Genomic DNA, 23,572 nt, shown 5'->3' with positions numbered 1-23,572 from the left:
GATCAAAATGCACAATTCTATCATTCATAACGTACCAAATAAATGATGCAAAGTTTCCACAAATCCGCATATATATATGAACGAAACACCGCAGTAACTTGAATTGACGTCGTGCAAGAGCGAGTCGATAACAAGCACTTGCGCGAGTACGATCGACAACTTTTAGTTTCTGCTGTTTTCATAACGCAATAAAATGGTCTTGGTTTCATCAGAAAAAATTACTTTTGTCTCAAGATAAGTAAAGTGATAGCACGTATTTTGATATCTACAAATAAGAAATAAATAAAAATAAAGCCGACGACAGCAAAATCTATTTATAGTAATCGGGTATTTCCTAGATGATCACTTTCGGTTTCTAAATGGTGAGACAGACATGTGCCTGGTGTCGATTGATTTCGCGGACCTCACATATTACCGATACAAGTCGTCACCAAAATAATATACAGTGACCACTGTCAACTCAACTAACAAACTGTGAAGTGACACTGGGCATTATGAAGAGTTGCAGACGTACAGTGTAAATGGACACAAACAGACAAACAATCGTGTTCAGATTGAGATAGGCCTACATAATTATGTAGGTAAGGTAAGTACATTGTACATGTACATAAAGGGAAGTTCTGTGAACACGAGAATACAAAATGTACCAGCAATATCTGATATGTTAACTTTACAAATATATAGATATACATTGTGTGTATACATGAGTTTCTGCATTTAATGTTGTTTTAATTTCATTTATTGTGTTATAAGATAGGCCTGCATTTGTACAGATACAATTGGGTCCAAATGAAATGTGACCAGTTAAAAAAATATTCACTTTAAAAACAACGCTTTAGTTCTTGTAATATTTTCTCTCTCTCTCTCTCTTTTTTTTTTTTTTTTTTTCTATTTTTTTTTTGGGGGGGGGGGGGGGGGATGGGGGTGTTACACTTGATTTCATCAATACTGTATTTTGTATCAGAATTATCAATATTTATCTCTACAAATTTAATTTAGATTTTACTTTACCTCAGTACATTACATGCTTTTGTATATAATCATACTGGAACAAATAGTAAAAAGTTCTTGTTGTATGTATGTATGAACTAAAATTGGATAAATTTGTTTTTATTGCATTTTACATAATGAAATAAATGGGAGATGAAAAAGTGAGACCTTTTAATGAATTTCAGTTTTGCAACAGAGGAACATTATATATATAATTAAGAAAAAAATTTGCATGGTATTGTTGTTATACCAAATAGCTGTTCTTGAGTTTAGCTGGTTGTGATTTCTACAATGTTTGGATCATGGTGTGCTAGTATAGGTTGGATTCATACAAATGTAATCATGTAAGGGCACATATCCCCAACCCCATATATATAAAGTTTGTGTAGTGTTACTGTGCTTACCGCAAATGGATTAGGATCAACATATGACACCCCAGCTTTGGTCCGAATTCAAGCATTATTTGTTGTGTCACAGTGTCAGACTTTTTTTTATGTGAAATAGACTGATACATGTATAAATTTATACAGATATAGAGATATAGATAGATGTACATGTACCAGTAAGTATTCTATGCCAGTAAAGACTGGAAACATTATTGAAAAAAAATAATTTGAATAAATCAAAGGCAGAATGCTGGTTAGCTAGTAATTATCATTTTATGCTTCATTATGATTAATCCTCTAAGGATGCACACAATACAGAAATAATAGGTAATTACAAGTTTTCGAAGTTATTATTAGTGAGGAGGGGGCACTGAAGCAGGTTGGGCGAGTTTGTTTAACTTTCTAAAAGTTCATTTCAAGGCTTTTTGAAATATTCCACATTAATAATCTCAAGTTATTTTTTTTCTTGTATTTTTTAAGCAGGACCATGGGAAATAGGATTTTTTTAAAGTGAAACAAGCAATCAATGACATGTGAATAATATAGCTTATTTTGTATTTCAGGTATTGCCCAATTACTTGTACAATTGGAGCTGTCTCAATTTTACTAGCAAGCTTGGTGTACAAAATTTAATGTGAACATTGGCTTATGGATGATTCTGCCTAATATATGACATCAAAGGTAAGTTAATAGACTTACCTAATTACAAATTCACTACAATTAAAATGTTTATTATCTTATAGCTTCTGAGGATATTTGGTTTTGTTTAAATTGATCATTATTTCTGCTTTGCTATATGTATGTGAGCTCATTTCCTATACTTCATTATTGACTGTTTCATTTGAAATTTTGAAGTGAGCATTATATATTACCATATTCTTTAGAATAAATCTGTAATGCCTTGCAAATAAGATATTTTATTAGTGTATATACATGTATCTGGATGCTTATGATATTGATTTTCTCCCATTTCAAATTTCAGGTACATCAGCTTTAGGACTTTATTTATATGGATATATGTGGTGTGACCAGTATTGAAGATAAATGCCATCCCCTGCCACCAGAGACAGCAGATTTAGGCATCTTTTCCCTTTAGCTACACTCTCCTACTATTCTGTCATTGATTAAAATTACAGAACTTAATATTTGTGTTGTTGTTGTTTTTGCAACTGGTACCAAGTTGAAACATGCAATTTTGATTGAGTAAATTATTATTTTCAAAAACATGGTACATCAATTTATCATTTATACCAAATATGGCTTGTCTGGCCATGGTAATAAATATAGTTCAGAATTCTTTATAATCCATAATAAACATGTAACCAACCAAGTTTAAATGTTTATATCAATCAACTTGTTTGTCTGCCAAACTGGATTATTCAAGCTGAACATTTCATCAATAACATATGTCCTTTGGGGAGCTTGGACTTTCTTCACCTGTCTATATTTCTACATGTCTATTGTCTATGAATTATTGTCTATGAATTAAGTCTAGGATTGCTCAGCCAGGAAGACATACATACATAGAATGATGCACAAAGATGGTTATAACCATTTGATTTGCATGCCTTCAATAATTTTAATTTTTATCAGTAAATCTGTTTTTAGTATACTAGTAGTACCAAATGCTAGTTATTATGACCTTTTTGTTAATCATCCTATCTCTGTGAACAAGTGTCTAATTATGGCAGGTATAGAGAAACTAGAACAAATACAACAAGTGAAGTAGATATGAAACATCAAAATGGTCACTTGCTAAATTGGTAGCCATGACAACTAGAAATGGATACAGAATGTACATAGATTCTACATATTGAAGAGAGAAATTGCAATTTTACATTTTCTACATAATGGTAAAATTCACATTGATAAAATCAGCTTTAATATCTTGATTTGGAGACACATGTTAGCTGTTGAATAAAACCATAAAATAGGAAAGGAATATATACATGTATAACTAAATATAACTTTTGAAAGATTAATTATTAATGTTTGAACCATTAAAACAACAACCTACTTATGGATATGATTTATACAATGTAATTAACATTTATAATCATATACAGCAATCTAAGCTGCAAACTGTTTTGCATTTTACATTTTTATTCAGATGGGAGCACATGCGCATGTTTCTTTAGGTAAAATATCGCATTTTTACATATTTTCACTTCTGGTTGCCATGGTAACGTTTTAAATAATAATAAAAGAACTTTTGATATAAAATCTGGATAGGTCCCCTTTACAAGTTTCAATATATATATAGACTGCTGACTAAACTATTATACCTGTAATACAAAACCAAATTTCTTACCATGAAGTCTAGGCAGATAAAACGGAAATAAAAACATAAACAAAAATAACTACTTTTAATTTCAGTCGGTAACCATAACAACAACTGCAAATAAATAGAAAATACTACTTTTGTTTGTATTAATCCTCCTTCCTCAAGAATCTGATATATCATTAATGTTATAAATTAGCATTTAATTCACTCTCATTGGCTTAAAATTTATAAACATATAAAATAAGTTACTTTTTTCAAAAAATCATAAATTTTGGTTACCATGGTAACATCAATAATGCAAAAACAACACTTTTATTACCAAATTTGAAAAGGTTATATTCTCAAGTTTCTAAATATATATGGGTTGTTTACCAAAAATATTGACGCAAAAGTGTGAAAAATCATGATGAACTAAAATGTTGGATTTTTTTCAGTTCCATTAAAAAATCCTGGGAGTTAAGGGGTTAAACTGTTTGTATGGTTGTGTGGCATTCCTTATGATAATAGCGGACAGAACAAAACACACGAAGTCAACTCCAAAAAAAACCAGTTCATAGATGTGAACTAAGTAGGAGTGGTTAAGATAGGAAAAACGCTAAGAGCTAACAAAGTAAAAGAATTCTGATCGACAATATCTTTGTGACCAGACCTTTCAACAAAAAATCGAATGAAGCGTGTTTCGTTGATTTGACCTAGATTTGTATGACGAGTGCCGTTGATTTGACATATTTCTTTATGAAGGGTGTCGTCGATTTGACCTAGATTTGTGTGACGAGTGTCGTTGATTTGACATATTTCTTTATGGGGGGTGTCGTCGATTTGACCTAGATTTGTGTGAATGGTGTCGTCGATTTGACCTAGATTTGAATAGCGCGTGTAGTTGATTTGACCGAGATTGATGTGACGGGTATCGTTGTTACCTAAATTTGTATTACGGGTGTCGTTTTGACTTAGATATGTATGACGGGGTGTCATTGTGACCTAGATTTGTATAACGAGTTTCGTTGTGACATAGATTTGTATGACGGGTGTCATTGTGACCTAGATTTGTATAACGAGTTTCGTTGTGACAGATTTGTATGACGGGTGTCGTTGTGACCTAGATTTGTATGATGGGTGTCGTTGTGACCTAGATTTGTATGACGGGTGTCGTCGATAAGGCAGAAGACGCTTACTCCTTCGGAACATCTGATCTTATCTTCCTGATACTAGAATGACAGTTAGACAAATAATTACAGCCACACATACATAAATATTAAAAAAGATTTTGACGAACACGAACTAGATTGAGGCTATAAAGAGGGTGTTTTCTACTTACTTGCAGTTCAGTTATTAGAGGTGTCATAAGGAACTACCGATGGGCAATTATGTTTGTTGTACATTTTAATTATGTAGGAGTATATATTTTACCTATAATCCTAATTAACATATGGTTTTTACTGGTATATGTGAGTGGTGTATACTTGACGTATCAGACATGCCCATTCAATAACTGATCACTGATAAACAGGCGACAAAATATATCGGAATGGGTATTTAATCATGACAAAAAGATAACAGCCTGGCAGATAGTTATAACGTGTTAATGTCATAAGTACCTATAAGCAGTCGTTATGTCAGAGCACCTCACTTCCAAGGCAAAAGAAACAGGGTTACTCGACATTGCCTCGGTGGATACGGAACGCCGTCTTGTTTTATTCTGTGAAAACAGAACCGTACAGGACTTATGTGTGTTTACATTATGCATGATATCAGTATCATTGGTATTTGTATCATCATTTATTTCAATCAAACATGACCTTAGCTGTTGCGAGGAAAAAAATCAGAACCAAACAAACATCACCACAGCTTTAATATAATGAGTTAAGCGACAGCATTTTCTAGAATACATATATTTAATGAGTTTGATTTTTAAAATGTAAGGGTGTATTTAAATGAATATGCATAATGACATAAAACTGTTATTGATGTGTGCTGTATAAAACTCCTGTTATGTATATACCGAGATGATCATTATAGCTTGGCGACTGGAAAATGTGAACTCGCAATCCTAAGATACCCCCCCCCCCCCCCCCCCCCGTTTTTTTTTCTCATTCCGTTTTTAACCTGTTGAGACGTTGACGTTATTATCGGTATTTTTATCTCTTACCCAAAACCCATTTTTATTTTCCGTGACAAACTATTTTATCATGACTATTTTTATCTGCTAGTCTTTCCTCTTTTATCCTGTTTACGCTCTACTTCATTATTTCCATTTCTTTACTCTAACCCTTTAATTCTGTTAACCCTTAATTATGGACATTTTCATCTCTTTGCTCCATCCCTTCTACTTCATCATAGTTATTTTCATCTCCCTGCGAAAACCTTTTTTATCCTGTTGATATTTACCTAATTATGGATATATCAATCCCGTTACCTCACCTCTTTTATCTTGTAGATACACTACTTTATTATGAGTAATTTTACCACCTTTTCTATCTTGTTTTTTTGTAGACATTTTCATACCCTTTCCCCATCTCTATTATCCTCGTGAACTGTGTTTACTTTATTATGTGTATCTTTATATCCTTGCTCCCATCTTTTATCTTGTTGATACTCTACTTAATCTTGCTTATATCTATCTTCTTGTCCCAACTTTTTTATCCTGTAGACACTCTACTTTTTCGTTGTAATGTTTATATTATGTATATAATGTTGTATATTCGGTCATCTTTCACAATTATATTTTAATTTCCTTGCCCGATCTCTTTTACCCTTCAACAATTTATTTATTATGTGTATTTTTATCTCCTTGCAAAAAAAACAACAATAAAAATAAATAAAACAAACAAACAAACAAAAAACCCTCTTATCCTCTTCAACAACATCCATTCATTGAATCGTCATACTAGTGTTATTATTCAGGTTAGCATTATTTATGTATTTCTACAATGTACATATTTAATTAGTGTGTTATTAAACATAATTTTTCTTATAAGAGTGTGTTTAAATGAATCAGATTAACGACAATAAACTGTTTTATTTAAATGGAGAAATGCTTTTGGACGTGGGTTTACTTGATTCGGGTTGACCTAATACTTACAATAGCAAGCTAAATATGCGACGCGTGTTTTATATAACTCCTTTTATGTGTATCTCAAGAGGGGCTATTATAGCAGGTTCGTCGACTGGAAAATGTGCTCTTATGATCCAACAATATAATTCGCTTATTGAAAGATTTTATCAATAGATCATATTTTTTAAGTGACGTATACGTTGGCAGTACAGAAATGTAATTGTACCTTCCTTAACAAACCGAAGTAGTTTCTAGCAACGCCGTAAATAGATAATAACATTATACATTGCGTAATGTTTCAGACGAGGGACACAGGTAAAAAGCGAGTAACCGCAGTTTGATATTCAGGTTTTGTTTGAGATATGAAGACGGTGTTCATGGATGACGAACACTTAGGAGGTGTTATCATAGAGAAATGATCACCTCTGAGCCCGATCACATGATCACTTCTTTTCTTTCTTTCCTCCTGTTGGTGTCCCCCACAAACACATTTATCATTTACTATCAAATGAATTCATTGTAGATAACTATTAGTGCCATTTTTATCATTTAATCGTTTACAAATGGTTAGAAATTAAGCGTTTTGTTGTTTTAGTTTGTTTAAACTTTCAACAATGTGTCGTGTTAAGATAATGTTGACGTTGAACATTTTAGAACGAAGAGCGAAGAATCACGGCGCATATATATATATTTATATGTGTGTGTTTACGTAATGCATTGGTAAATATCATATGATTTCAATTATTGTCATCAGCGATAACATCATTATATATAAGTAGATACCGATGTAATCATATAACATTAACTGATACCAAGCATCTACCCTTCAGTCTGCGTTTTTAGTATTGAATATTTTGTTTTTGAGATTTCATTTGAAATGGAAAGGTCCACACATATTGCTACTTTCCTAACGGTCATGACTGTTATTTGTTTGGCAGTTTGTTTGGTGAGTTAATGTTTTCTAAACTTTTTGAATGTTTAAAGGAACAAACTATATCACCTAATGATGACTTGTAGAATTATTCATTTTGTTTGTCGTTACGATCTAATGAAAGGACATATTTATTTCTCAATTGTGTAAATGTAATCGTGATAATTGGTCAATTTATTATGATTCTATTTTAACTAAATCTCAATTTTAATTGAAAGCTACTACTATCTTATGCGTGTTTTGTACAATGCTTTCAGAAGGTGGAAAATACCTACATCACTGACGATGATAGGACATGTGTGTTGTGTCCCCCCGGACACTTCTACACAAATGACTGCGTGGTTGAAGACACAAGAGCCTTATGTGAGCAGTGTCCTACAGGTACTTTTATGAGTAGCCATAACAGGGCTATATACTGTGAGAGATGTATGCCTAATTGCGAATCATCTATCCTGATTACGGTTCAGAAGTGTACAGCTACAACCAATATGGTGTGTGATTGTCCACCTGGAATGATACTCGAGAATCCCAATGACAAAGGTAATGCCAAGTGTAAACGTTTTGAGGGATGTGAACCAGGATTCGGAGTACTCGAGCAAGGTAGGTTTTGTTATTAGTGGCTCAAGTCGCTCAACGAACAAACGCTGTTCAATCAATACATATATATCATACTAATCAGTTATAATCACTTAAATTTTCTTAAATTTCGCAAAGTTATCACCAGACACTTGTTTGCGAATACACGATATTCCAATCGTTGATCTAAAATTGACTTTGCGAATGAATAGCTTTTAGAATCATGGACATTTCAATATCCCCATATTAGTAACAGTGAAAATTAATTACATGCCATATTTAAGTGTATTTCTGTATGTGACATTTCTTAAGTTGTAGACATTTTCCCTTTTACGTTATCTGCCCGTACTAAGCCAAAAGCGTCAGTCTACTATTTGTAAATGAAATGCAGTTTATACGCATGTTCTCAGCCATATCATCCTGTATTATATTGAGTATAAGTTGTCTTAGGTCAAACTGAGGTCAATGTTGCAATGAAGGATGTTATCTTGACCTTAAGGACCCCAGTTTAATCCATTCGTATTTATTTATTGCACAATCACTTTGTTTACAGGTACATCCCTTCATGAACCTAAATGTGCGGAGTGCATACAAGGCAATACATTTTCACCAATATTGTCAGCCAACGAGTCTTGCTATCTGTGTACTCCTTGTTCAGATGATGACTTTGTACAGGAATGTAACACTACACATAACAGTATATGTAATGTCCCACGTAAGTTGTTCTTCATTGATGAATTCTTTTTTCTCATGCAGGGACTAAACGATAGGATATTTTTTCCACAGTTCATATCTTCATAGATGTTGTTACTATCGAACTCTATCAAATCAATATTTCAAACCAACAAAAATAACTGAACTAACATCAACTATATCTTTGAGTTTATATGTTGACCACAAAGGCTTATTACATAATATATTCATTTTTTGAATAATTGACTGCGTTGTCTTTCAATGGCAACATCTTTGTTGACCTTGTCAATTACATAAATCCTAAAATCTAAGAAATTACAAACTCCTCAACATCATTCACTCTACTCCATCATAATTTACTACGTCACCATCTTACAACTGCGTGAAAGGTTCAACGTGACGATTTCATTTTTATCATTGTTAACTTGACATATTCATCTGTATAATATTTGTCAGTGGGATGACAATGTAATAATTAATCGGTGACGTTGATATCAATACGCCTTAATGTGTTATAGGATTTGGATCAGTGCAAGAAAAACACAACATTTGACATGCTATACTTTAATATAGATTGAGCAGACCTAACGGAAGCAGTATATTAAGATTTTTTGATTTTTTTTTTCTATTTTCAGAACACTGGAGTGAAGATGTAGTAATACCTTCTTTAATTATAAACGGCGTCCTTATTGTCGTGATCGTTTTAATGATAAGTATAGGCAAGAAGCGAGGATGGTTTTGTAAATCGAGACAAAAACCTTCCGACAATACGGAGGAGGAACGCCACACCATGAACAGCGAACAAAGCAGGTAACATTTTCTATATAACTTTTATAACATAGTATTAAAATCGCCATTGAATTTTGATGTCGTATTTTGTTGCATTTTCCATTATCTCATTCTCACCCTCTATTCATCATAGTACTTATGTTTAAACCTTCAATGAATTGTTTATTCCACTGGAGCTTTAAGTTATTGGTAGCATAGAATACGATAAAGATAACTAGGTTGCACTAAGATATGGTTGGTTGGTTTATTTTATGGCTGGCTTACTGGCAGGCTTGTTGGTTTGGTTGTCAGTTAGTTTGATGGTTCGAGTAGTTTACATGTTAGTATTGACCAACTGTATGATGACATAGAGCTACTTGTAGAGGAATTTGTGAATGTTTCAACTACCCTTAAGAAAACTGTATATTGTGTCCACCTTTATAATCACCTATACTTTTTTCACAGAGAATCCGGAGTGGACAGGTGCTCTGTTGACAGAGACCTTGAGCCTACAGCGATCTGTTCAAATTCGACGGTATGTTTCTAAAAATACAAATGTAAGATGTTAAAAAATCTCAAATGAAATGCTCCATATGCACTTTATAAGCAAGCTGTAACTAAATTATATTTATGTTTTTATCTGATATTAATAGATTTTCAATGACTGAGTTCTTTGGATTACGTGTTTGCCTTTAAATATATCAGCGTTATCTGAATAATGTGTAATCAGGCTTTGCTCACAATTGACTTATCTGATAATCTGATACAGATAGTAGTTTGTTTTATATTGTTTGGTTTGGGAGTCGTTTATTCCATTTAAATTACTATAAGTCACAAGTGATATAGGCCAAATGTTTTATATTGGTTAGATTGGGGGTCGATTAACCCATTAAAATTACTAGAAGTCACAAGCAAATATACCTAATATTTTATATTGGTTAGTTTGGGAGTCGATTAACCCATTAAAATTACTAGAAGTCACAAGTAAATATACCTAATATTTTATATTGGTTAGTTTGGGAGAAGATTAATTATGCATATATATATATATATATATACATACATGCATGTTTACATGCATACATACATACATACATACATACATACATACACACACACACACACACACATACATACATACATACATACATACATACATACATACACACATACATACATACATACATACATACATACACACACACACACACACATACATACATACATACATACATACATACACACATACATACATACATACATACATACACACATACATATATACATACATTCATACATACACACATACACACATACATACATACATACATACATACATACATACATACATACATTCATTCATTACATTTAACTGTTGTGTAATTGTGTATTTTTTTTACTATCTCTTTGTTTCTGAGATAGGTGTTGGAGACTGCGATATAATCATAGAACAGATAGAAATGGACAATCACACAGTCAAGGGCCTATTTACCAGTGTCTATTGAAGTGGAACGAACTCTTTTGAAAAACGTGTTCCATCTGTTTCCATCTGAATGTCAACACATTTCCAGTTCTAACAATATATAGTACAGGAAAACATGTTACTGTTTAAATAAAAGACTTTATTTCAAGTCGATAACACTTTGATTTATTTATTTATTTATTTATTCAACGGGCTTTGCGTCCGCTATTACTGCGTTCTGGCCTTTCAGCTGACGAGGATAACGCTTTGAGTAAAAAGACTTGTTTTAACAAGTGGTCGACAAGAGAATGTACGATATCTACACTATACAAATATTATTAAAATAACATTATCGCAGACAAATTTAAGAGTATCATATTAAAGTCATGAAAATTGTTTATTACATAAAAGTAGTGCATACAAAGTAGAAATAAAAGCACGTTACAACTGTTCGATATACATGTACATACATATCAATCTGAAAAATTGTAAAATTTGACAGATTACATGCTAAGGTAGCTTGTACAGATAAATGTATATATAATTTGTCAAGTAGTAATCACGACAGTACAGACAAGTAAAGTGTCGAATTTCCGAGGCAATCTGCCTCTTTAACAAGAAACAAGTAAATTACAAACGATCACATATAGCCATAGAACATGGAACAGTTACACAAATTTAGTAGGTAAACAACGAAAATGTCGTTATGTTGGTGAAAACGATCCCCTCGGTCGATAATTAATTCGCCAATGGCCTATTATAATTAACTAGAAAAAGTCGTAGGTGTTGTACAGATGGTAAAAGAGTAAATTAATATATATAAATGTTGACTGAAGGTCAGTATTGGCCTTTACAAAAATGTATAATGGTTTGGATAAACTGTGAACGTGGGTTTGCATTCATCTTTGAAGGTTTCCAGTTTTCGACCCTTAGTCACATTTTCAGGTCAATCATTCCAATGTGATGGTCCATTATATTTGAAAGAATATTTCATCTTTTCTGTCTTATGTTTGGGTAATACGTTTTACCTGCAGTTCCTGACCTAGTTTTATTTATCATGGACACTGGAAACCAGGATATTGAATTTTAAATACTTTGGATATAGTTTGCTGATAACCTTAACCATCCGTACAAATTCATTGTACTTGATCCGGTTTCTGAAAGGTAGCCATTTAAGATTTACATGTTCAAGCTATCTCAAGTTCACATCCTAACATCACAGCACATAGTTGTGTGCCTGATTATATTTCTGACCTGACCTTAATGTTACGTCATAGCCACCTAATCTAAAGGTATCTATATATAAAACATAAAGCTTATCGGCGATAGCCACCAGCCAGTGGGCCTTAACTGGCACCCCTCCATTGAAATGTGATAACTTTACGGACAGTGCCTTTTGGACGGCTATAGGTGTAAGGCGATCCTAGCCCTTCGGATCAGATTATCTAAAATCCATAGAGACCTATGAACCTGATATGCATATCCCTTTTCTATGTTTATAATACATGGGGAGTGGACGCTATATGACTACTAATTGCTTTCTATTGTCTAGGTGCTCGTACGTGTTTGGTCCATACACTCATACATTGAGAGAGAACGGATTGTTATTCGTGAACCAATGGTTCTTGGGACTGTTTAGGTATTCAGTACAAATTCAACAGACAGGATGCACATAAGGGATCGGTATTTACTTGTTTGCAAATTAAAAAAGAGGTGTATTTGAAAAAAGATACTGGCCGAAGATGAATATAAAATCTACCCTACATCCATTTTCCCTTGTACGATTCGTCGGCGATCCTAGGGACCAGAAGTGTCTTTAATGCCACATATATGAAGTTGAGAAGCGAACAAATTGTCATTTGAATGTTTATCAGAAAGAAGCAAATTAACATGGAATTATATTCTTTGATGATGCCGCTATTTATAAACGTTCCTCGGAAACAAAAGAATCAATGTTCACCCTAACAAACGCTAAACCCCTGACGAATACATCACGAGGTCATCAATTGAAATAATTTGCGTTTTAGATTTAAAATTGTCTAAGAATCGGTGGGAATGGCAGATGAAAACAAATATATTTGCTTGATGTTGTCTATCTAAACCTTAACTATCACAAAAAGAAAGCAAATACACCCACGTATGAAACTTTAATTTGATATGTTATGTATTTTATTGACAGACACAATAAATGTCGTAACTAATAATTACTACGGAGATAATATTAAATACATTAAGAAAGATCGTCATTTTACTGATAGATTAAGTCAAATAAACTGTTAGGTCGTGGGCGATAGACGTACGGCCAGTAGGGACACTATGAAAACATTTATAGGTGTACTATCCAGAAATATGCGTTCTGGTTTGCACCCTTTACGTGTAGTTATATATGTACCTGAGGTAGCCCAGCTATATGTAGGTATATTGGTGTAATTGTACAGTGCAGCAATAACTACCTTACGTCACTTCCTTCAAGTCACGAGATTCGATGAATGGTTACGGTACATGTGTTGGTGGAAAGATTACGCTATCCCTCGTGGGTATGTATTGTGTGTCAACGTGTTATACGATCTCAGGAAAACACGGATTTCTGCATTATCTTTATATCCGTCAAACATGACTTAGGTAGTGAAGTAAAGTCATAAACAACCTGTCCTTTAATATAGGGTAAGTGAGAGAAAGTTCTAGAATATTCACATTTACTTGTTCATTTAACCAAAAAAAATGTCCGTGTTGTATTTTAAAGAAGGACACATTGAATTGAATCTGTATCACGTAATTCAACTATTTGATTTAGATTGAGAATGTTTGTATCGTGGGGTGACTTACTTTGTGTTAGCTCGATATACGCAGTAGTTAACACAATACTAAGGTGTGTTAACCAAACCCATGTATACAGACATAGTGATCACTTAAGTTATGTAGGTTTCTTTATGTTGACAAGAACATGTAATTTAATCAATACATTATCATAAAAGACTAGCTGAATAGCTCTACTTGGACATGGTGACGAGACAAACAAACCACTCACAAAATAACTTGGTTGCTCTTTATCTTCCCCTGCTGTTGTAAGCACAAACAGTTTGTGCTATTTATTCTAAATAACTGAAGGTAATGTATATAAGTCGTATCTTTCATTTCGATAATTTTAATGCAAATATTTTACAGACCTTGAACATTCTAGAACGAAGACACACGGCGTTCGTAAATAAGTTTACATGTACACACACACACACCCTCACACACACACATACTACACGGAGATATATACAAATAGCATATATAGAGATTGGCCGTTTCTCCAAATAATTTTATCAAGAAGTTTCAGATGCCTCTCAGAAGAACAATACATGTGGTAGAGGTATGCATTTTTTCTATAATATGCTGGGGTGGTGTGACATTGTTTATATATCGTACGATATTCAAGGATTGGCCCATTAAGATAACACCATTATATAAAAATAGGTATATGCAATGATATATTCACCTGTGTATTAACGGTAACAGATACAAAGTCACTATGATTCTAGAGTTATTATTTTCAGCTGTGCTTATTCCTCATGGGATCAGGTAAAATGGGAAGGTCTACGCTTCTAACAGTTATAACAGTGACCTGTCTGGCAGTTAAAGTGGTGAGTAAATCTATACTGTTTCTTGTTGACGGAGTATCCTATTTCACCCAATGATTATACATTTATAGTGTACCCTGAACGAAAAATTATATTTAAATATGTTATTGGTATTGATTAATAAACAAGAATGCAGAAAACCGCATCAAAATCGGTCGACCAATTACCGAGTAATTGCGATTTTTCTCGAAAACACACCTGAAGCCCAAAGCCGAATACCTCGTTTTGGTGACCTCGACCTGTGACGTCACAGGTTGAACACGATCGGAGCCGCCATATAGGAAATATATAGAAACAAACGTGAACACGTGCCTGTAATTAATGCGAATAAGACAACAAAAATGAAAGTGCTGAATAAACTCTCTGAGTTATATTTGTGAATTAGTTAATTACAAGTGCTACCGAAACCAAGGACATATAATTTTCTTTTTAAACGGGCCATATACAACATGTAGCATCTTACTAATTTTCTATTATAACAGGCAAAATACAACGTGTATCATCTTATTTATTTTCTATTATAACAGGTCGTATAAAACATGTGTATTTAGATATTTTTATTTTTTTATTTTAACGGGTCGTTGTAACATGTATGACATTTGAATAACGGGCCGTTTATAGCGACTTACATCATATAGCCTTTATTATGAGGGCATGACCGGTTTGTTTCGGTTATAATACTTCTAGTAATACAAGTTTAAAATGCAATTCATACAAGATGTGAAATAAATGCTAATCATTTTGAATTTTTTATTAGCCAAAACAACAATGATACCGTTATTTGTGACTTTTGGGTAATTGTCCGCAATTGATAAAACGTGTCCATGAAAGATCAGTTACTCCCAGACAAGATTCATGGAGTAAATTTTCAACAGAATGGGTATATATATATATATGAATGAGGTAACTTAGGTTAATTATTCTATAGCCAAACCTTTGAGATACGATTTTTTTTCGTTTGTAAGGAAAACGAAGCTCACTGAATTCCAAAAAGAATGTGTTTGATTTCAGCAATTTGAAAATGTATTCCCTCTAGTATACACGCAAACTGTAAAAGCATGTCTTCGGAACTGAATTGAAGTGCACAGAAACCAAACGCGTGAACTCACAAGCAATTATCTGCGTGTGCCGATTAGAACACCAGAAATCACAGGTGCAGTGACAGGTGTGACGAGCTTGTGGACCGTAATTTCACACCTGGTAATTGTTTAGCGGTATACTAACCCATTCAATTTTGAGAATTCGTAATTCTCCGAACATGTTTATACATCTTTTAAAAGCCCCTTTTTAAGTGAAGATATGACTTGCGACACGAATGGAAAGCAAAACCACAAGGATCTCGATCACTTCATAATAATGACACAATTAAAAAAATAATAGCAAAAATACATAAAATTAAAAAAAATATCATACACGAAAATCATTGCGAGTTAATAAGTTTTAGTATTGATTATGATTAGTCACGATGAAATCAATTGTATGTTTTTTATCATAAAATACGGAGCTAAAATGATGGTTTTAATAAGTACCTATGCTTTATACCTGTACAGAAAATCGAAAGTATCAATTATATTATAATTGTTGCGAATCATTTTTATATAATTTCCCTGACAACGATCGTATATGAATTATATCTTTCTCAAGCATTTAATCGTCCTTAATCCCCGAGACTATGGCATGTAAAATATGGGATAAAATCTGTATATGTAGAAGTTTGTTGTAGACTTCAACACTGGTATTCATACGGGAGAGGGATTTAGTCTATTGTAGATCATGATGATTATAATATATTACTTTCTAAATTAAGTGTCCTTCATGACTAGAAGCGGGTTTTGTATAGACTATAACGCATGAATATACTGTACGTGTGTTCGTCTTTTCTCACAAACCAGAGTATCCAGAACTGTTGTATTGTTCGTATGTTTATTTGAATAATATTTTGCGAATGAAATGGCACATTATTTTATTTTAAAATGTTGATGCTGTGTTCCTTTCTTTATGAGTAATGAGTAAAAAATGGTAAACACATAACTAATATACATTTATTGGTGATTGACCGATTATTACACCAGTCTGTGTTAACCAAGCGGTCATTTTCAGAGTCAATTTCACTAAAAAAAAATTTCAACTTAAACTTATATTGTTGGATTCCGACTTCTTGTCGGCAATATTCGCCAAATTCAACAACCTCAAATCTCATGTCCAGATCGTATTCAGACATGTTTGTGCTGCTACTGTTCACACTGTCCTCTATGTTGCTGGCCACCATACCAGTCACTCCGTTCAACCTTTGACGTCATAGACTGAAGAGTTCCAAATCAGCGTGACTGACCGATACGCTGATTAGCAGTCGACCGACAGGTGCAAATCGCGTACTTCGATGTGCGATATCTCGGCACTCGGCCAACCGATTTTGATGCGGTTTGCGACATTCTTCTTTGGTGGTTACAAAGAATAACATATTTGATTATCGTTTTTCGTTCAGGGTACACTTTTATGTTCTTTGTCATGAATCTTATCGCAATATACACAACATTGACTGTGGTGTTCATATATCATTGACTGTGTTGTTTATATATCATTGACTGTTGTTTATACATCATTAACTGGATCGAATATGTGACATTAACTGTGATGAGGCGGAAACACTATCTAGCTGATGATATCTGCATTATGAAATTCATTAAAACTGGGTATCAACACTAAAAACCTTTATCTTACATGTAGAGTCCTAAAGTATTTCATTACTGACATTAGTCATTCTAGAGCGACGACGCACGGCCCACGATCCATACAGATATATTTAGGATTTTAAGTTACTTTTTTAGATATGTCACTTCATTTTCCATATTATACCGTCACAATTGATTAATGACTGGTACAGTCCGTGAAATCCGACCCAGTGTATATTAACTAGTGCCGTGTGCAAAAATTGTATACGGCCACATTAACCTGACAACAAGGCGAGAATGTACAATTTAAATTCATGGACATGGTAGATGTATCGTTTATAACGAAGCCACCCTAGCAAAAGATCAATGTACCATTCTAGTTATATGTGCATATTCTTTGTTGAAAGTTCAAAAGCCAAGCAAAACAAAAAAAACTTTTTGTTCCATCCCATTGAGGCTTAATGAGTGTTAGAGGAAGAACTTTGTTTAATTGACAAGATATTATTGTTTTAAAGGTTTAATTCATTTTTGTTCTATTTCATGAATCTTTAAAGCTAATACATTGTCTGTTTTTTTGTACAATACTTTCAGAAAGCAGAAAATACCTACATAACTGACAATGGTAGGACATGTGTGTTGTGTCCCCCCGGACACTTCTACATAGATGACTGCCGGGTTCCAGACACAATAGCCTTATGTAAGCCATGTCCACAAGGCACTTTCTCGAGTAACTTCAACAGAGCTAAACACTGTGCAGCATGTATGCCTCATTGTGAGTCCGATATCCTGGTCACGGTTCAGATGTGTAACGCCACAACCAATATGGTGTGTGATTGTCCTCCAGGGGAAATACTGGCGAACCCACATGACAAATACCATGCCAACTGTACACCTTTCCAGGGATGTGAACCAGGATCAGGAGTACTTGTTCAAGGTAGGTTTTGTTATGAGCAGATCGAGTATATATATTGTTACGAACAAACTGTGTTCAACCAATGAAATATATACTGTATATCACTAAGATAATCGCGAATACTTTTTTTGAGACCTTGGCAAATGAAAAACAAGACTCTGCAATACTCCCATGTCTACCACAATATGCTATGTAATTCCACTCTCCCAAGCCATTGTATAAATGTGCCGACTGTTGAATACATATGTGATATTCCACTTCCAATAATGGAATATAACTTTTCGGTCTTATGATTGGTCAAGAGTTCGAACATTGACCCGAGCTGCAATTGTTATTGACGTCATCAATAATCGAATGTCTTCACATCACCGGGTCCCACGTCACATCACCGGGTCCCGGCCGTCACATGTACACCTTATTTGCATACGCGAAATAAGACTTGGTCATGTTTTCCTGATTCAAGCCGATGTTATTGTGGTAGAAACAGGTCACACGACTCGTGATTTTTGGATATGGTATTTATTTCACATTCGTAAGTTATGTTTTTTAAAGTTGCCAAAGACACTCACTAAAGCTTTTGTCTTCTGTAACCTTAAAAAATAACTTACTCATGTAAAATAAATTATATATCCAGCAATCAATTGTTGTGTTACCTCTATGTCTTTAATCGATAGCTTAGTCGACATCCAAAAGTGTTAATTTCTTTCAATATTCCCGAAGGATTTAAATTTGAAATTGATTCTCAGTGCGCATTAACGCTCAATATAATTTCATGTGAAATATAAGTGATTTACAGTATGTTTCATTTATTGAATTCTGAAGTTGTTCGGATTTTCCACTGAGGTCACGGCTGCAATAAAAAGTTTTGTGATACCCTGACCCTGGTGACTGCAGTGTATTTTCAACTGTCGCTGAAATTAAATCATGATACAAAAAAGAAATATTGAGATTAAAACACACAATCTTTTTTTACAGGTACATCGCTTCAGGAACCTAAATGTGCAAAATGCCGACCAGGCATAACATTTTCACCAGAACTGTCATCCAGCGAGCCCTGTTATCCGTGTACCCAATGTCCAAATGATGACTTTGTACAGGAATGTAACACTACACATGACAGAATATGTAATGTCCCACGTAAGTTTTTCTGTGTTGGCTGAAACCCTTTTTTTATTGTTTGTTATCAGATAGCAATGCAGGAAGTTCATAATTTTGCGGTTCAGACATTTTATATTGATTGTAGTTGCCATTATTGTATGGGTGTAACTACTTTGCAATCACAAAAAATATTTCATGTTATAAGTCACTAGGTGGCTTTCTCAGTAATTAATTTAAACGTCACCCTGTGGGTGGCCATTTCAATTTCATATAGTTGTTGGAGTTATTCTTGATATGTTTGGAGGGCCATAATTGTAGCGTTCTTACAACCTATAAATTCCATGCAGGGATTTTACAGCAGACAATAAATATATACGGACCTTCTTATACGCATTAGGATATGGAGACTAAAAATAGTAATTTTTCTGATGTTGGTACTTTTCCGTCGATCATTTATTCTAAGTACGTTGTCATTATTTCAGTTGAAATAAAACAGAAAAATCAGCTTTAAAGAGTAACATTGTCAGTAGCGATTGTAACTTACTCAGTGTAAACTCAAATGATAATGCATAAGAAAACACAACACTTTATTGCTAATTGCAGCATGATGTTTGACTTCAAATCTGGCATTCATTAGACTATAAATACAATTCAAAGATCGCCTAATACTTAATACTAGTATGAATATACAGTAATATTCGACTTTATCACTTGTTTACATTTTCAGAACCCTGGTATGACAAAGTGGCTATTCCGTCTTTGATATTAAACGGAAGTTTTATCATAATAGCCATGATAAAAATAATGATGATGGTAATGAAATTAGTCTCAAAGAATGGCGGATGTCCTCGGAAAGCGAACAGAGAGAAGTCTGCTAATCAGGAGGAATGCATACCCATGAATACCGGCTCCAATGTATCCAGCAGGTAACGATTTTGCATTTCTGTAACATCAAAACGAAAATGGAAAATGTAACGTTCTTTTTTATTTCTCTTATTACTATGACCTTTCCTGGTATACGACAATTAAAAGTGTCCTCAGACGAATACAATTACAATTTGGTATATTCTACAAGAAAGCAGAACGCTTTCCATGGATTCATTACTCGACTCAAGTGACTCGATTCGGCTTCGTCCGTGTTTCATTCAACCTTGGTAAACATATGTTTGCATAACGTTGTTTACCGTATAGGCTCTGATATCGCTATTAGTCAGCCCATTTCATTTTAGTTTATTCTGATTTTTGGATATAATCACCTCCGTTGTATTGCTGATATCTCGGGGTCTTAATAGGGTATTACGTTTATGTACAATCGTTAGATTTAAGCTTCAACATGAATTTATTCAATGGTATCAGTTTGGATTTTCAGCGTTTTATTTTACAACTTAGTTTGCCCATTTCTCAAAAGTACAAGAAAAAGAAAGGTTCTGTCAACATACTAGTAATTCGGTCATTCGATGGTACATGGTACTTGCAGCTTAATAAAGATTAACTGTTGTAGCAGTACATATGTATTTAGTCTACTTAAGCCACCTATTTATTTCTATAGTGAACTGGAACTTACAAAGACAAAACAGTCGACTTGGGCACCAATATTTCAGTTCCCTGGGTATCGTTTCACAAAGCTTCGTAACTTACGAACTTGCATAAGTCACATTTACGAATTACTAAGCGTTTCACAAAAACTTCGTTCGTAAGTTACGCAAAAACCATTGGGTAACTTTACGACATATCAACCCTGTCGTAGCTTACGAAAAAAAATTGAAATCCCGCGCAGGCATGCCCTTTTGAACAGAAACGTCGTACTCATTTAAAAATTAGCATAAGAGAACGACTATGCCTTGTGAGCGATTGTTTCGAGGTTAAACCGGGTTTTGAAAGTCGAGGAGGGTGCCGGCAAAATACACATTGTCATGAAACTAATTGTACGCATTTTCGCAGACTGTGCCAACCTATGGTCTATTTTAAGAACATTATGTATGTCTTTGGGCATTGAGCAAAATCTGTGAAAATTGCGTTGTTACTGTTTGTTTTAACCCATGATGATTTATTTCTTTAAAAAACTATCGACTCGATTGAAGACGAGAATATCTGGTTCCTACATTTAATTAATGCGATACTTTTTTTCTATATTGAGATCAGTAAGTCTTTACTGGTGATATCGGAAGGAGATTCTGCGAAGGCAATATCAATTTTTCTCGAAATGAAAGCGGAAGAACTGAACTAACATATGCCGAGGAGTTAACTTTTTTCAGGGAGGAGAGGGCTTTGGGCTTATTATAACGAATTATTCAGATTTCTATTATTTCAAACACACTTAAATAGTCGATCTTGTTGTATATTGACATTTCATTCCTTTGCCTTCTGTGTTTCAGCCCTTGATGTAAGAGATTGCAATACAATTATACAGCAAGTAATACACGACAATGACACGGACAAAGAGAGGATTTATCAGTGTCTGCTAAAGTGGCAAGAACTCGGGAATCCTCCATCAACAAACATCCTGGTCCATGTCTTATCCAAACATCAGAAGAAAACTCTTTTGAAAAAATTGCACACTAAGATGTCATCTGAATTTAATACCAGTTCCGGTACATGACGCCGGTCACAGCACGTGTTTCCAAGTTTCTTAAAAGCCAAACCTACGAACAAAAACCTGGAATCTGCACTTAATGGATTTTAAGAGCGGAAAGGTGTTCGTCATCAACACGCGATGTAGAGATAGCATCTTCTCTCTTTCATAATAATGATAACGAGTGCTAATTGTAATGCGGGACCGTAACAGAAAGCTCAAACCTCAAAGCCCTTATTACATTTCATCAAAATCGAATAATATTTAGATGTCCCCCAACCAAAGGCCAGAAAATGGTGGCCATTTCGTTTTGGGAAATTCATAATTGGAGTTTTATATGCCAATATATTATAAATACATAGACGTCTCAAAATGGTTCACAAATTCGATAATGAGTGGCCGGGTGACGCAGTAAGTGGCACAGTTATTTAATATAGGTTAATGCTGAATCGATCAAGAAAGTGGGTTATACATAAAGATATACCAGATAATGTTGTTATCGCCATTACGTAATGCTATTTCTATACACAAAAGAGTTTCAATGTGCATAACTTGCCATGCGCCTTTAATGTGCATAACCTACCATGCGCCTTTAATCTGTGACGGACTCATTACCATTACGCCATACTATTTATATACACAAAAGATTTTCAGTGTACATCATTGTCATGCGCCTTTAATCTGTGATGGACCTAGAAGGATTAATTTGTTGTATGGTATAACCACTGCGTCATGTTATATCTATTTGTAAAGGAGACCTTTAATCTGTGACAAAGCTAGAAGGATTAACTAGTTGCATGTTATCACAATTGCGTCATGTTATTCATATATATGTGTCATTATTAATATTTCACCTTTGTTCTCTGACGAACTTAAAAGGATTAACTACTATGTTGTGGTCATAATTAAGTCATAGTATTTCTATTTTAAATGGTGACTCTTTACATATATAAAGATATATATAAATTTGAATTTCCTATCGTAGTTGTACCGAGAGAAATATTTATAATATATTTACAATTCCTATCCATGTATGTAAATACATTGCGATCCATGTATTCATATCATCTAATAGACGACTTCCACAATGGTCATGTCAGGGTATTAAGCTGACCATCACTGCGCCATTGAAACGTTCTTTTTTAAGAACGCCGATGTGGCGCAGCGTTATAAGTTGCGGGTATTTCTGGCTAGGCGATTGGGTGCCGTAGAGAGTTCGAGGCCCGGTCAAAAAGTTGTCTTCCTTCGTCATTTGTGTTGCTAAGTTATATAAAGAGATATATATATGTATGTGTGTGTGTATTTGAATTCTACTAAAGTGACTGTTTCTTTTGAGTATGAATTTGAGCAGCTTATCATCATATATATGGATTAATAACGTTTCATTCGACATACAGGTTGAAAGGTTTAGATGGATTTCTCTAAAATTGAAAATATTGACTAATATTATGTTTTCTACTGTAAGAAACATGCTTCTTTAAGGCATAATTATTTGCATCACGTTTATTTAAAATCATTTAAGGGGCATCTAAACAGCAAATCCAGT

General features: G+C 33.9%; 2 protein-coding genes and 1 long non-coding RNA gene across 3 annotated transcripts; all 3 read left to right on the top strand.

Annotated features, from left to right (window-relative positions):
- Nucleotide 1: 1 nt before the first annotated feature.
- On the top strand, nucleotides 2–2,519 carry LOC117317627. Its single transcript, XR_004530214.1, has 3 exons — nucleotides 2–586; nucleotides 1,940–2,057; nucleotides 2,359–2,519. It is a non-coding gene; the product is annotated as an uncharacterized LOC117317627 (long non-coding RNA).
- Nucleotides 2,520–7,478: 4,959 nt separating this feature from the next.
- LOC117318035 (tumor necrosis factor receptor superfamily member 11B-like) lies at nucleotides 7,479–9,468 on the top strand. Its single transcript, XM_033873036.1, has 4 exons — nucleotides 7,479–7,661; nucleotides 7,904–8,246; nucleotides 8,776–8,937; nucleotides 9,434–9,468. The coding sequence occupies exons 1-4, from the start codon at nucleotides 7,593–7,595 to the stop codon at nucleotides 9,466–9,468; spliced, it is 609 nt and encodes a 202-aa protein (XP_033728927.1). The 5' UTR covers nucleotides 7,479–7,592.
- A 4,950-nt stretch (nucleotides 9,469–14,418) lies between these two features.
- Nucleotides 14,419–22,599, top strand: LOC117317626 (tumor necrosis factor receptor superfamily member 11B-like). The gene is made up of 5 exons (XM_033872476.1): nucleotides 14,419–14,774; nucleotides 18,035–18,377; nucleotides 19,332–19,493; nucleotides 20,182–20,380; nucleotides 21,830–22,599. The coding sequence occupies exons 1-5, from the start codon at nucleotides 14,703–14,705 to the stop codon at nucleotides 21,834–21,836; spliced, it is 783 nt and encodes a 260-aa protein (XP_033728367.1). The 5' UTR covers nucleotides 14,419–14,702; the 3' UTR covers nucleotides 21,837–22,599.
- The last annotated feature ends 973 nt before the right edge of the window (nucleotides 22,600–23,572 follow it).

The sequence above is a fragment of the Pecten maximus genome, chromosome 19 (assembly GCF_902652985.1).
Source record: "Pecten maximus chromosome 19, xPecMax1.1, whole genome shotgun sequence".
NCBI classification, from domain to species: Eukaryota; Metazoa; Mollusca; class Bivalvia; order Pectinida; family Pectinidae; genus Pecten; species Pecten maximus.
This window is presented reverse-complemented; position numbering and strand designations above follow the sequence as displayed.